Source organism: Rattus norvegicus, chromosome 5, assembly GCF_036323735.1.
Source record: "Rattus norvegicus strain BN/NHsdMcwi chromosome 5, GRCr8, whole genome shotgun sequence".
Lineage (NCBI taxonomy): Eukaryota > Metazoa > Chordata > Mammalia > Rodentia > Muridae > Rattus > Rattus norvegicus.
In genome coordinates, this window is record NC_086023.1 from 152,407,033 (window position 1) to 152,423,355 (window position 16,323).

A 16,323-nucleotide genomic window follows, 5' to 3' on the forward strand; every position below is an offset into this window, starting at 1 on the left:
GCACTGACCGTGTTCAGCTTCACTGTTTGGCCTGGGCACACCTACCAAGTCCACCATTATACTGCCAGGATGGCACGTCACTCTTTATCCTAAAGTGCCATCTTTCAGGTACTCACTAGTCTGGGCAGCACAGGTATTCTTATGGTGAACATGGAGATTTGAAGTTCTTTACACGCACGTTCTGAACGGTTTTCTGGTCAAGAGAGCCGTAAACTGTGGTCATCGGTTATCTTATCTTAGGCCATTACATGAAAAGGAAGATGCATTTTTTCTAGGAGAACCATATGAACCAAATACAAAGTATAATGAGAAAAAACTCTCACCACCAAATAGTTTTTTAATAACAAGAAAATGTTTACACATTATTCAACACCAGACACGGGAGACGCCGAGTTAGTAAACACTTTGGACCCCAGAGCGAATCCTCACCCCAAAGGCTCCACCATTTCTCCATAACCAACTCTTCAGACCATGACAGAAGCTGGCGGAGTGTCTCCCGCCAGCAATTTCCTTGCCTGTGGTAGAAGCTGATGGGGCTCACGCCACACGAGGCCGTTGCAGTTTACATAGGAGTTCTCAATGATTCTAGCGTTGTACGATTTTAAGCTGAGATTATACTCAGAGGTAAGTTTAGAAAACAGTATTACAAAAGATTGGGCGAGCAGAGAAAAAACATCCCACGCAGGGCGGCCATGCTGCAGAAGTGGGGGTGGGGCGGTTGTGCTGCAGAAGTGGGGGTCCTCATTGCCACAAGTCTTCTGTGCGGCCAAACTTAAAAACCAGGCCCCTGTGGACAGAGCAGGAAGCACAGCATGATGGCCTGGGTTGGGAAACTTCTAGAACGGTAGGAAGCATGTGACAGGGAAACACGCACAGCTGCAGAAAAAGCTCCCAAGATCCACACACACACCGACTGCCCTGGAGACACGAATTGTTCATAATGTTCGACTGCTGTCACTGTCACTGTCCCCAGACCTGAGCTCTTACTGCTGAGGCTTCTGAAAAGTCATCCAGTGTTTGGGAACCCAACAAGGCTTTTTGGGGGTGAGTCGGGGGTGGAACCCAAGGTCTGGGGGTAGGCATGCTAGCCTGGAGCTGCAACTCCACCCCCATCTATGCACCTTATGGGTTGTCTTGGAGTGCAAGGCCCAAACAGACAAGTAAGACTGTCCTTACCCTGCTGGCAGATGATCACCCTGTCACTTACTTTAGCCGGTAGTAGGCACACACACAACACACCAAGGAATCCCAATTCACAAGCTCATTCTCCATGAATGAGTGCAATTTTTTTGTTTTGATGATATGGGGGTCTTACTGCGAAGGCTGTGCTGGCAAGGTGCCAATGATATAAACCAGGCACCTTGTGGCAATCTGTCTGCCTCTGCCTTCCGGTGCTGCCAGAGGTTCCAGGCACAAGTCACTATGCCCTGCTGTCAATTTCTGAATTTGAATGATTCAGACAGGATCAGGGCAGGGGCGTTTGTTGGGAACCCTGACAACCGGAGTTCCCTGGAACCTGCACAAAGGTGGAAAGAGGGAACCAACTGGGGCTGGAGAGATGGCTCAGTGGTTAAGAGCACTGACTGCTCTTCCAGAGGTCCTGAGTTCAATTCCCAGCAACCACATGGTGGCTCCGATGCCCTCTTCTGGTGTGTCTTTTTTTTTTTTTTTTTTTTGCTTCTTTTTTTCGGAGCTGGGGACCGAACCCAGGGCCTTGCGCTTCCTAGGCAAGCACTCTTCCACTGAGCTAAATCCCCAACCCCTCTGGTGTGTCTTAAGATGATGACAGTGGGGGTTGGGGATTTAGCTCAGTGGTAGAGCGCTTGCCTAGCAAGTGCAAGGCCCTGGGTTCGGTCCCCGGCTCCGAAAAAAAGAAAAAAAAAAAAAAAAAAAAGATGATGACAGTGTACAGTGTACAGTGTACTTATATAAAAACAAATAAATCTTTAAAAAATAAATAAATAAATCTTGGGCTGGAGAGGTGTCTCAGTGGTTAAAGAACATTGACTGCTCTTCCAGAGGTCCTGAGTTCAATTCCCAGCAACCACATGGTGGCTCACAACCATCTGTAATGGGATCTGATGCCCTCTTCTGGCCTGCAGTCACATATGCAGGCAGAATGCTATATATAAAATAAATAGATAAATCTTTAAAAGAGTGAACCAACTGTTAAAAGTTGTCCTCTGAGGGGTTGGGAATTTAGCTCAGTGGTAGAGCTAAGTCCTAGGAAGCGCTCTACCACTGAGCTAAATCCCCAACCCCCGAGACAGCTGGTTTTATGTAAACACAAATTCAAGTTGTCAGAGAGGGCAGAGCTTTAGTTAAGAAAATGCATCCCTGTAAGATCCGGGTTGTAAGCAAGTCTGTAGGGCATTTTCTTAATTAGTGATTGATTGGGGAGGACCTAGTCCATCGTGGGCAGGGCCATTCCTGGGTTCTATAAGAAACCAGGTTGAGCAAGCCAGGGGAAGCAATCCAGTAAGCAGCATCCCTCATAGCCTCTGCATCAGCTCCTGCCTCCAGGTTCCTGCCCTGTGTGAGTTCTTGACCTGACTTTCTTTGATGATCAACTGTAATGTGAAAGTGAGAGCTGAATAAACCCTGCCCTCCCTAAACTGCTATTATGACTGAGGCGGCAGGAATAAGGGCCAGGGGCTGGCGGGGAGGGGCAACCAAGGTGTTTTGGTTGTAGAAACAGTACCTCAAAATTCGAATGCCAAGAAGCCAAGGGGTAAGGGCTGGGGATGGAGGTCCACGGTAGTGCTAATACCCAGAATGCATGAGGGGTAAATCCTGCCAGGCCTGGGAGCACACACACACTTGTAGTCCCAGCTACTTAGGAAGCTGAAGGACTGTCTGAGCCCAGGAGTCTGAGTCCAGCCTTAGCTACAGAAAGCAATTCCTTCCTTTAAAGAAAACACACACACACACACACACACACACACACACACACACACACACACACACACACACACAGAGGGAGCGCTCAAAACTACACACACAAACATCAAAACCATGCATACAGAGAACAAAACTACATGTACATGCATGGGACTGGAGAGATGGCTCAGTGGTTAAGAGCACTGATTGCTCTCCCAGAGGTCCTGAGTTCAAATCCCAGCAACCACATGGTGGCTCACAACCATCTGTAATGGGATCTGATGCCCTCTTCTGGTGTGTCTGAAGAGAGTGATGGTGTACTCACATACATAAAATAAATAAATCTTAAAACAAAAACAAAACTACACGCATATAGAACAAAGTACATACACACAGAGTAAGACCATAAACACACAAAGATCAGCGCCCCCAACAAACAAAACAACACACATACAAACACACAGAGAAATATGCATGCACAGCTATGCTCAGAGTTTAAGACACGGTGGAGTGGGAGGATCATGAGTTCAAAACCAGTCTAGGTTAAACAGTGACACTCTTCAAAACAAAACTAAAACACACACGCAGACACAAACAGACACAGACACACAGATGTAAAGAATGAAAATCAGAACATACCCAAAAAAGATGAAGGCATTCTGGAAAAATACAGCAATTCCAGGATACACTATGGCCTTTTCTGTAAAAACAATTGTAATTTTTAGAGGTCTAAGATCTCCAAACAGTTAGGTCCAGATACACCAGCAGACACTAGCTTCCTTGCCTACCCTAACTGACCATTCTGGCAGCCATGATACATGGCCGACAGCACTGGCTTAGTAAGTGACAGCCCCTGCTGTTCAGGTAATGCTACTTCTGGGGGCAATGCACAGTATACCTGAAGAACAGAGCAGAAGGTGCTGGGAAACAGAACTGACAATTGTCTGGTCCTCGGGAGCAGGGGCGTTTGATGCTGGAACAACCCTGGGGGAGAAGACAGAGCAGCTCGGGGCATGGAGCCATTAGACCCAGAGGTCAGGCAGACCCCAGGAAAGGCAGACCCAGGAGCAAGCAAGAGCAGGGCACAAGCAGAACTACAGAGGACAAAGGCGCTGAGGCAGGAGCAGCTGGCACAGTAGAGAAATGGCTGCTGGGTATGAGAAGGAAGAGCGAGGAGGGGAGAGGAAGTCCTGCAGGTCAGGAATTGCGACTGGAGCTGACCTGTCCTGAGGGATCTCACTGAAAGGGAGAGGCAGGAAACAGGCTAGGAAGTCCTTTCAGGAGAGCGGGGAAGAGACTGGTGGGCTGAAGCAGGCGACAGCCATGGAGTTGCTAAGAGGTGGCTGTGAGGTGGGTAGACACAGGATACACTATGCTTAGGGGCAAGAAGGTGCCTCCCTTGACAGGCCTTGGCTGAAGGCAGCAGTGACCGGCTTACACATCTGGAAGGACACAGTTACCTTAGCTGAGAGGTAGACACTGCAGTCCCAGCAGGAGCTCTGAGCACAGAGCTGGGCTCTCCTTGCCGTGTGTCTGCCCCTGGCTGTCAGGAGCACTTGTTATTGGACAACTCAGAGCCCGGAGGCTCAGATGACTGTCAGCTTTTCCTCATCCCAAAATAGCCTGAGGTTTTTGTCTAGGCCTCTGTTATCTCTACTAACAAATGTTACTGCCCCCAGGTCTAGTGGCTCACTCATTAGTCCCAGCACTTGGGAGGCAGAGGCAGGCGGATCTCTGTGAGGTTAGCCTGGTCTACAGAGTAAGACTGAGTCTCATGACAACAGAAACAACTAACCTAAATCAACCAACCAGCCAGCCAGCCAGTCAGCCAGCCAGCCAGCCAACCAACCAAATCAGACTAGGCCAAGTCCAGGTTTGCCAAGCACCAGTGCTATGTTTTTCCTGTGATAGCTATGGTCTATTTTATCTGGAATACTTAAATATGTCTCCCATTTTTCTAGGCTCCCTCAAGTTGGAATTTCAGCCAGGGACACAAGGCCTTAAATTGGTCTTACACCTTAAGTTGGTCTTACACAGCACATGCAATTTTTAACTATTTCTCTGTAAAAACAGGCAACACCATCTTATCAAGGTGCAACTGAATAAATGTGGACCAAGCCGGGGCAATGTGGCAAACCTGTGTATCCGCGGCACTCAGGAGGTGGGAAAGGGAAATCCCCGATTCCCGGCCACCCTAGGCTACATGGCAACAATTTATATAATGTGACAGTCCTGAGAGACAACTAGACTGCAGAGTACCAAGGGCATACATCTCTCAGGACAGGTCACTAAGTGCTCTGACCTCACCCATGAGCTAATCCAACCGTAGACTCAAACTCTGAGACCAGTGGGAGTGGTGGGACTGGGTAAGCAAGCCATCCCTGGAGGTGGGGGTGGGGCTGCTTGAGGACATGCCTATCTTGGCCCTGCCTCATTCCTATTGGTCTTCTCTGTTCCCTGGATGTCAGGAGGTGGGCACTGCTGAGCCATCCATCCCTTTTGCTTCTATCAATGCCAGAGATGTGGGGGCGGCTGTCCCTGAACTACAAGCCCCAGGCTGAGCCAAGACAAAGCCTCTCTTGTTCCAGGGATCCTCTCAGATCACATATATAATATATATAAATATATAAAAAATATAAATACATACATAATATATAAATATATATAAACAAACACATATAATATGTAAAATATATCAAATATATAAATACATACATATATAATACATAAATATATAAATACATACATATATAATACATAAATATATAAATACATATATAAAAATATATATGTGTGTGTATATATATATATGTATATATATAAATATAATGATTCATCTTAAAATAGCCAGTTTGGATGTAAAATCCCAGTATGAAATCAAAGTACAATGTATCCTTACCCTTAGCAACATAACCTCCAAAGAGAATCCACATGGATGCAATCAGGGATCCGAAAGCCAACATGAAGCCGATGAAGAGCCAGATGCGAGCTCCTGAAAAGATACAATGTTACCCCGGCTGGGCCGCAGACAGGGCAATTGACTTCCCACCGCCAGCAAAATCCCAGCTGAATGCGTGTCCAGGTCTGTGATCCGGACAACTGGAGGTAGAGGCAGGAAGGTCTGAAGTTCAAGTCTGGCCTGTGTTACCTAAGACCCTGCCTCAAAATAAAGCCAAAGGGTTGGTAAAGAGCCACCAAGTAGAGGCCCTTGTTGCCAAGACAGACGGCTCGGTTTGATTCCCCGGAGAGACCTAACTGCAACAAGCTGTCCTCTGACCTCCACACAGGCACCTCCGCATGTGTGCGTCCACAATCATAACCCTCACCTCACCCAGATATGGAGGCTGGTGTACAAGGAATGCAAGTCTGATCTACACAGTGAGGTGTAGGCCAGGAAATACTACAGAGATCTTGTTCCAAAAATCACCTAATGCACACACATGTACTCACAGATGTAACATACATACACATGAAAAATAAATATAAAAACCAATGGGCTAGGCGAGGTGGCACATGCCTGTGTCTGTACACTTCAAGGGTTGAAGCAGAAGAATCTATTCTAATTCAAGGCTATCCTTGGCTATATTTGAAGTTAGCCTGGGCTATCTGGGATCCTGTCTCAGATAAAGCCAGGGGCCAGTGAGATGGCTTGGTGGGTAAACATGCTTGCTATGCAAGCCTGTGGCCAGGGGTGCTATCCCTTGAACCATTTTTTTTTTAAGATTTATTTTACATATGTATATACACTGTAGCTACTTCAGACACACCAGAAGAGAGCATCAGATCACATCGTTGTGAGCCACCATGAGGTTGCTGGGACTTGAACTCAGGACCTCTGGAAGAGCAGTAGGTGCTCTTAACCACCGCTGAGCTATCTCTCCAGCCCCCGGCTCTTTAACCTTCTTAAATAGCTAGATGCGGGGCAGGAGAGACGGCTGGATGATCTAATACCTCTTCTGGCTTCTGCGGTCACCAGGCACACATGTGGTGCATAAACATACATGCAGGTAAATCATCCACACACATTCAGAAAAAAAGGTCTAAGATTATAAATTCAAAATGCTGGGGTTGGGGATTTAGCTCAGTGGTAGAGGGCTTGCCTAGCAAGTGCAAGGTCCTGGGTTCGGTCCCCGGCTCCGAAAAAAAGAAAAAAGAGAAAAAAAAAATAAATTCAAAATGCTAATGTGGGCTAAGAGCAGTGGTGCACCTCTATAAGCCTAGCGCTTGGGAAACAGACACTGGTGACTCTCTATGAGCTCAAAACAGACACTGGTGACTCTCTATGAGCTCAAGCCTGGTCTACATAGCGAGTTCCAGGCTAGCCAGGGCTACGTAGTAAGATCCTATCTAGAAAAAGAAACAAACAAAAAAATGTGAATACAACCAAATATACCTGTCAGAACTGACATCATGTCATGGGACTCTGCTTTGCACACTGTCAGTTCCTGCTCTCTGTGGCAGCCTGCAGACACTTTAAGACTACCTACTGTTGCTGAGGTCAGACACTCACGCCTCGTGGGTTTTGTGCTCACAGCCTGCTGTGACGTATGCCTTGGAAACCAGCATCTCCCTGTCCCACGCAGGAACCCAAAAAGCTGGATGCGAAGAAGTCTCGGTTTGGGGAAGAAAGCTCTGTAGTAAGATGTCGACGCCTATTTACCTGTCTGGCCCAGACAGCCTTCGCTGTAGCTGTCACCTCGTACTTGTCCATTCGATACTGCGTTAATCCTGCAGGAGGAAGGAAAGCAAGAAATCAGGGGCTTGCCCTCAAAGAGAAGTTGTCAACAGCATCAGATCATTAAACTCAAGAAGCTATGGTTGCCTAAATTCAAGGTGAGGCCTCAAGAGCCTTGAGCCATGGGTCCACATGACAAGTCACCTAAGGAAGTCCCTTCGAGTGAGACACACCCCGGGATGGAAGTTGTTATGCCAACAGGAGAAATGGCATCGCCTGACAAGTTGTTAGGAAACTCTTGGACTTACCCTAAACCTACTGGAGTAGAATGTCCAGCATGGAGCTCCAAAGCCTAGTTCTAACAAGTTTTTCAGGTGATTTGAATGCTTATTGAAAAGCTAAATATAGGGGCTAGAGAGATGGCTCAGTGGTTAAGAGCTCTGACTGCTCTTCCAGAGGTCCTGAGTTCAAATCCCAGCAACCACATGGTGGTTCACAACCATCTGTAATAGGATCCGATGCCCTCTTCTGGTGTGTCTGAAGACAGCTACAGTGTACTTACATATAATAAATAAATAAATCTTTAGAAAAGCTAAGTATAGGGCTAGAGAGACGGCTTAGGGGTTAAGAGCACTAACCGCATACACAGAGGAGCCAGTTCTGACCCTAACTGACCAACTGTCTGTACTGGAGCTCCTGGGCCTCCAAGGGAACCTACACTTACATACGCACATCCACACACCTAGTTCTTAAAAATTAATCTTAAAGGCTGGGCTGTGGTACTGCATACATTTAATTCTAGCACTTGGGAGGCTGAGGCAGATGGATCTCTGTGAGTTCGAGGCCAGCCTGGTCTACAGAGGGAGTTCTGGGACATCCAAGGCTACACAGAGAATGCTGCCTCGAAGAAAACAATAAATGAATAAATACATACATGCATACTTCTTTGTTTTAAAGAAGTTTCTTGTTTAGCTTAAGAGGCTTGCTAGGTTTCACTGTGACAGCGTCTAGCACAACGACAAAAACGTGAGTTGAAGTCAAAGAGTAAAAGCTAAAGAGACCAAGGTGGGTCTGTGGCCCTCAGGCACTTGAAACGCTGTGGAGAACCCTGCTGTACACCGGCCTCACGTGCCTGTGCGTGGCACCTCCTCCCCCACAGAGGAGCAAGGCAGAAGAGCCCCTGCAATGGAGGATGAACCTGAGGTGATCTGGCACGTGGCTCAAGGGGACAAAGTTACATGACAACTTATCAAAGTAGGAGGACTTCAGATAGGAATGCCAAGAACAGTGACAGAATTATCATTGCACAGCTAGAAGGCCAAAACCAAAAGGAAAACATCAGAGCCACAGCCACAGCTTTGGTGAGCCCGCCTTTGCTCTCCATGACTATCTCCCCCTCCCCACCAGGCTCCTGTCAAATCCCCACTCTTGACTCCCCCTCTGGCTCCTGATACCCCCTCCTCCAGATGTCTGTCTCTGCCTCCCTCTCAGGCTCCTGACAACACCCCACTCTGGCTCCAGTGATTGTCTCTACCTCTCCCTCTAACTCCTGACCCCCTCTGACTCCTTACAACCACCTCTGGCTCCTGACACTCCCCCATCCCCCATTCCGTTCCTGACCCCCTCTGGCTCTGGAGTGACTGTCTCCCCCTCTCTCTCAGGTTCCTTCCCCTCCCAACTCCTGGTTCCCCATCCCCTAGCTCCTGACTCCACTTCTGCTGTCTTAACCTCCCCTGGCTCCTGATTCCTGACTCCCTCCTCCCAGCTCCCCCCAACTCCTAGCCCCCCCTACAGCTCCTGATCCCCTCTCTGACATTCTAACCCCCTCTGAGTCCTCCCTTCCCTCTCCCTGGATCCTGGCCCCCCACCCTGTTCCTAACCCCCTCCAGCTCCTGCCCCACCCTGCTCCCCCATTCCCCACTTGTTTTCCCACTTTTGTGCTTGCAGTCATTTAACACACTGTAAGGGAATCTCGCTGAGTTACCGTGCACCTGATTCACCTCCGGACTGCTCCTGTTTTAGCCACCACTGAATCTCATACTGAGAGCAGAGGCTGGGCTGTGAGCTTAGTAAGTACCTTGGGTGTTAAAAACCTACAGGAAAGTGCACAGCATCCCAGACTCAAGGGGAACTTTCAACTTTGCTAGGACAGAAGAAAGAGGAGCTGAGGAGAGCAGGGAGATGCTATGGGAAAGGGCAGAAGAGAGGGAAAGAGAAAAACAGAACTATCAGTCAGCAATCCTCATGACAGTGTCCTTGCTAGCCTTGAACTCACAGCAATCCTCCTGTCTCAGCCTACACAACAGCTGGGATTTTTGTCTTGTTTCTTTCTTTTGGACTTATTTATATGCATGTGGTGTTTTACCTGCATGTGTATATGAGTTCTGGTGTCTGTAGAGTGGCCATAAGATTCCCCTGGAACCACAGTTACAGGAGGCTATGAGCCACCATTCGGACGTTGGGAACCAAACCCAGGTCTTCTGCCAGAGCAATACACTCTTAACCATTGACTGTTCTTCTAGAGGTCCTGAGTTCAATTCCCAGCAACCACATGGTGGCTCACAACCATCTGTAATGGGATCCTACGTCCAGACCCTTTGTACAATTTCTTGAGACCAAATCCCTTGGCTGGCATGGGACTTCACAAGTAGACTAGGCTGGCCTGAAGCTTGCAGACAATCTTCCAAGTGCTGTCTCTGTTCCAAGTACTGGGATTATAGGTTCCAAGAGTGTCACCATACCCAGGGGTCCTTCTTACCTACCAGAATTTTAAATTGGGTCTAGGATCCTTTTAGTTTGTGACACTCTCGAAGGGGGGGCGACCGCCGTCACTTACATGAGGAAGGCTATGGTTGCTATGACGCCACAAGCATGGTATGAGTGGTTGAATTGCTCCATATTGGGGTACATTACAGCCGCGTCTATGATGATCCACCATCCTGTGAAAAACTGAAAACAGACAGACAAAATGAGGTGTTGTCCGTGAGACCCAACAACAACAGCACATGTGTGACTACAGGGTGTTTGAACCAAGGAACCCCTTCAAAGCTTCACGCTTGTGATTTGTGGGTGGTTCACCAGCCGATTAAATATTAGGTACCCAGGGCTGGAGAGATGGCTCAGCGGTTTGGAGCATTGACTGCTCTTCCAGAGGTCCTGAGTTCAATTCCCAGCAACCACATGGTGGCTCACAGCTGCCTGTAACCCCTACAGGATCCGACACCTTCCTCCGTGGTCACTCACATGTACGTGGTGTACAATCGTACGGGCAAGTAAAACATCCATGCACATAAAAAAAATAAATGAACGTTTAAAAAAAGAATGTAGTAGGTACCCTAAGCCTGTTCCCACTAGTGTAGACTTTACAATCCAAAGTTCTGACACTTCATGAAGAAGGGGAAAGTGGAATCCGGAGGTACTGTTCACACCTGTCAACCACTGTGCCCAGATGGCTCAAGTGGGACAGCAATGAGTTCAAGGTCAACCTCAAACGCCCCACTGCCTGCTGCAATTCTCCGATGGGGCTCTAGACAGCTAATGTGGGGTGTGGTAGCATGGGTCAAGGGAAGAGCAGTTACCACCGGAAGAATCTTAACTACATCTCGGAGTCATGAAACTACATGTCTGCAATATTTATTCCTTTTGATGGTTACAGTATGGCCATTTGATGGTTTTGGATTTGATTTCTTTTTTTTTTAATTTACTGAATTTTATTTTATGTGCATTAGTGTGAAGGTGTCAGATCTCCTGGAAGTAGGGTTACAGATGGTTGTGAGCCACCATGTGGGTGCTCGGAATTGAACCTGAGTCCTCTGAAAGAGCAGCCAGTGCTCTTACCTGCTGAGCCATCTCTCCAGCCCTTCTGATATCTGATTTTTACGTTTAATTTGGACACGAAATTATATATTAACTAACCAAATTTTCTTCTGGTTATTTATTAAAGGAAAATGGATAAAATAGAAATATTGAAATTCGGGGTTGGGGATTTAGCTCAGTGGTAGAGCGCTTGCCTAGCAAACACAAGGCCCTGGGTTCAGTCCCCAGCTCCGAAAAAAAGAAAAAGAAAAAAAAAGAAATATTGAAATTCTATGTAAAAAACTTCCCTTACCTGAAGAGGAATCTACAGGTTGGCATTACCTACGGAGAACAACAGATATAGCCTGGTGGCTGAGCATTGCCTGTGTGCGCAGGCATTCGCTTCCATCCCCAGTATCACACACAAGGAGCCATTAACCAAATCCCGACCACTAGCTTACAGGGATATGAAATGAGCCCCCTTTCCCACCCTCCCTGCAAGGAGCCGGGTATTCTAAGCCATCAAATTGTCTTTACCAGGTAAAGGCAGATCTGTACGTTCACTAATGATGCTTTGATAGGCTAGAACACATAGTGGCCTGGATTTTTCCTCTGTTTAGTGTGTTCAAGATTTTTTAAAAATTTTATTTATGAGTAATACACTGTTGCTGTCTTCAGACACACCAGGAGAGGGCACCAGATCCCATCACAGATGGTTGTGAGTCTTACATTTAAGATATTTCTTCAAAGACCAAAATGTAGAGCTTTCCAAAACACAAGTTTCTAAAGTGGTATTAAATTTTGTGTCTTTGAAAAAGAATGAAAATTTTTATAAAATATGATGAAAATCGGGCTGGAGAGATGGCTCAGTGGTTAAGAGCACTGACTGCTCTTCCAGGGGTCCTGAGTTCAATTCCCAGCAACCACATGCAGCTCATTACTGGGGATCTGAGTCCCTACACACACTAAGTAAATTATTAAAAAAAATAACAGTAATATTCCAAGATGAGGTACAGAAAAGATATTTAAACGTGGTTTCTAGTCATTTATTTGCTTAAAGTTTCTTCCTTCCAGGCTAGAGTTCAGTGACAGAGAACTTATCTACTCTGTGTGAGATCCTGGGTTCAGTGGAGTAAAAGTATTTCTCTCTAGAACAGGAAGCAGGGGCTGGCAAGACGGCTCAGTGGTTAAGAGCACTGAGCATTGTCTGCTCTTCCAAAGGACCCAGGTTCAATTCCAAGCACCCACATGACAGCTTCCAACTGCCTGTAACTCCAATTCCAAGGGACCTGACACCCTCCCACCAATGCACATAAAATAAAATAAAAAATAAAACAAAACAAAACAAAGACAAGAGAATAGGCAACAAGTGATATCCTAAGTCATAAGGTCAGACGGCATGAGGAATGTGGGGTGTAAACTGCTTTACCTGCGAATCCCCTCTGAGCAAGTTATTTTGCATCTCAAGGACCCCAGCACTCGGGAAGTAGAGGCAGGAGGATGGTGAGATCAAGGGCTTCCCTGGCTACACTAGCGAGTTCGAAACCAGCAGTGACCTATAGGAGACCCGTCCAAAAAAACCGAGCGTGTGAGCTACCCAATACTACTCTCTACAAGATTAAGGGAATATGAACTCTGGGCAACCTGAGAAATGGGAATATCTAGCTTGACTGGTTTAAACCTGATTGTCTCTTTAACCCTCTTGCTTTTTCTTTTCTTTCTTTCTTTCTTTCTTTTTTTTTTTTCTTTTCTTTTTTTCGGAGCTGGGGACCGAACCCAGGGCCTTGCGCTTGCTAGGCAAGCGCTCTACCGCTGAGCTAAATCCCCAACCCCCCCCCCCTTTTTTTTTTTTTTTTTTGAGACAGGGTCTTACTATTTGCTCTGGCTGTCCTGGAATTCACTGCGTAGACCAGGCTGGCCTCAAACTCACAGAGATCCACCTGCCTCTGCGTCTAGAGTGCTGGGATCAAACGCGTGAATCAGACCTGGCCTCAGTACCTCACTACTCACCAACCTCACAAGTAAAACATTATGGAGTAAAACAGGTTTGCTGATCAATTTTTTTTTAAAAACGACACACTGGAAAGCATCACACACAACCTATACGGCCACACATCAACATACGGAGGGCGGAGGGACTTACGAGAACGCCAGCGGCGATGGAGGCAACTGTGTTCCGCTTCTCCCCCCAGTCCATGCACTCGGAGCACCTGGAGCCTTCTAGAAATCCAGACATCTTTTCAGGTCACTAAAGCAGAACCAAGGCAGTTAAATAAGGCCCTTTGGTTGATGGTGCTTCAAAGCCAGCTGAGTTTCCACAAAATAACAGCTGGATAACAATCTAATACACGTTACAAACTTACTTCAGAATATCTGACGCTGCCGTGGTGGGCAGGGAAGGACTGGGGGGTGGAGCCTACGTACTCTTAATTTAAGACGTGGTTTTAGCTGGGAATGGTGTGGTGGCTCCTGCCGGCAATCCTAGCATTTGGCAGGCTGAGGCAGGACGACTGCGCTCAGTCAGAGGGCCAGCCAGAGCTACACGGTGAGTTCCAGGCCAGTCTGTCTTAAAAGACAAAACCAGGGGCTGGAGAGATGGCTCAGCAGTTAAGATGTTAAGTTAAGATGGCTGTTCTTCCAGAGGTCCTACAGTTCAATTCTCAGCAACCCCCTGGTGGTTCACAACTATCTTTAAGGGGATCTGATGCCCCCTTCTGGCCTGAGGATGTATAAGCAACAGAGTACTCATTGAAATTTTAATTCCCCCCCCACCCCACCCCCCCGGAGCTGGGGACCGAACCCTGGGCCTTGCGCTTGCTAGGCAAGCGCTCTACCACTGAGCTAAATCCCCAACCCCTCATTGAAATTTTAAAAGACAAAAATGATAAAAATAAGGAAACAAAATTAGGATGGTTTTAGCATATGCATGGAGGTGACTACCCTAACTTTAACAAAAATGTACTCATCTCCTCAAAGATGTCACATTTTATCATTGCAAGTCCACTATTAATTTAAGCAGTCCTTTAAGTGAGCGCCACGATGCTTAGCCCACCACAACTGCTTTCTAAAACTTAAGCTCCGGGTTAAGGTTCCTGTTTGATTTTGCTAAGTAAGTAACAAACGTTGGTTTTAAGTTAAAGACATAGACTTGGATGAAAGATATGTCCCCTAGGAATTTGCACATTTTATCCTGAATATGTTTTTCATGCCCAGATAAAGGAAAGAACCGCTGAACTACCGGCTTTCTTTCGATTTCATTTCTTCTATGTTATTTGTCCCTTCTCCAGGCTTGCCTTCGGATGTCATTACTATGTAAAGGGCACCCATCTTATTTCATTTCCTATCTCTAACTCTGCGACGGATGCTGTTTCAACATCCCCCACACAAAGTGCAGGCCTGAAATTAATTCGGACTTAAAGAGTGAGCTGTCAAATTACCACGGCCAGCCGAAATTGTCTTAAATCACATAAAACCCTCTTCCTTCAGGCTCAACTGTGCAGATCCAGCCCGAGAAACATCACGCATCATTTCACGGATAATGGGAAAACCTGAACTATACACAAGTCGCTCACAGCGAACACCCCAGCTCTCACATGACTCTCTAAGGAAGACGACTTCAGTTTTAGCCGCCTCGAAACAAGCTAAGGGGAAAAACTGATATACGTTCATGATGAGTTCGGGTCTGAAGATTCATTCGTTTATATCTATTGATTGGAAAGAAAAGCAACCCACTATGTGTAATTGTCGGTTCACCCAATGGCCCCACCCGAGTCCATTTTTCGCTGCACAATTACTTGACGTGTTCAAAGGCAGACCCGCCCTGCAGACTGGAGGAACAGGGCGCGGTCACGCGTGGGCTGACCCCGATGCTCCGCCGTCGGATGAGCGTGCCCAACTCCGCAGTTCTGGGGAATTGTCCCCGAGACAGGAAGTGGCCCCGCAGGTCGCGCGATCTCAGCCGCGGCAGCGGCGTCCAGGAGCTGGGACGCGGCCATCGCCGCGAGTTCGAACCCGGCCCGCTGCTTCGCCCTCCCGTCCGCACTCACGTCCAAGTCCGATGTCGCGGCGCGTTTGGCAGCCTCTGTTCACTCCAGTTCTGCAAGAAAACAAAACAGCCACAGGCAACCAGACTCCCGGATGTGGATGTGCCGGTCCGGCCCACCCCACCCCCCCCCAGTCAGTGCGCATGCGGATCTAGAGCGAAGGGCGGATCCCGAGGGTGCAGCTTACGGGCCACGCCCACCGCCCGACAAGACTGCGGGTGCCCAGATACCTTTTTCTAGTCCCTTCTTGTCACTGTGGGAAACGCTAGGGTTGAGCATGTCTGGGATGGAACCGAGGAAGGAAGCAACAGTCCACCTTTTATTTGGTTTTGTCGTTACACTTTTATTTATTTTTGTTATTGTGTAGAGATCCGACAGGTCAACCTCCAGGAGTCCGTTCTTTCTTTCCGCCATATGGGTCCCAGGAATCAAATTCAGGTTATTCGATTTAGCAGCAAGTACCTGCTTCACCTGCTGAGCCATTTTCCCAGCCCGATGGTGATCTTAATAGGACTGGGATTGGCCACACTATAATCTCGGGTCCATGTGGGTGGCAAGTAGTCGGGAGCCTGTGTCACAGAAGGAGGGTGGGTGGCTCACTGCCTTGCAGAACTAGGCACTAGGGAATATATCTCCAGCCCCCTGCGTTGTCCTTTGATGCTTTAAATCTAGGTAACTTTTGTTGGGAGGGGGAATTAGCCGATTAGTATTTTAAACTACGCAACACGCGTAGCGTGCACACACACACTACACACACACACACACACACACACACACAATGCTGTGCCTAAACTCAGGGCTCTACTACTCAGCCCTGGACCTAGACCCATAACCTATTTAATTTTTAAAATTCTTATATGATGAGCATTCTGCCTACACGTACAGCTGTGCGCCACCACACAGTTCTGCTAGAGGCCAGAACTGGTGCCT

The 16,323-nt window shown here is 47.5% G+C and overlaps 1 protein-coding gene across 3 annotated transcripts; it reads right to left on the minus strand.

Moving 5' to 3' along the window:
- Positions 1-319: 319 nt before the first annotated feature.
- Positions 320-15,507, minus strand: Tmem50a (transmembrane protein 50A). 3 transcript variants are annotated; one of them, NM_001127525.1, is made up of 7 exons: positions 15,397-15,507; positions 13,494-13,598; positions 10,392-10,504; positions 7,541-7,608; positions 5,780-5,872; positions 3,520-3,580; positions 320-787 (listed from the first exon to the last, which is right to left on the minus strand). In NM_001127525.1, exons 2-7 carry the CDS (start codon positions 13,584-13,586, stop codon positions 742-744), a joined length of 474 nt encoding a protein of 157 aa, NP_001120997.1. In that variant the 5' UTR covers positions 13,587-13,598; positions 15,397-15,507; the 3' UTR covers positions 320-741. The 3 variants fall into 3 exon arrangements, with proteins under 3 accessions (NP_001120997.1, XP_038965568.1, XP_063143524.1); XM_039109640.2 differs by lacking the exon at positions 15,397-15,507 and adding an exon at positions 11,664-11,692 and having other exon boundaries at positions 13,494-13,604; XM_063287454.1 differs by lacking the exons at positions 13,494-13,598; positions 15,397-15,507 and adding an exon at positions 7,871-7,941 and having other exon boundaries at positions 10,392-10,493.
- Between the last annotated feature and the right edge of the window lie 816 nt (positions 15,508-16,323).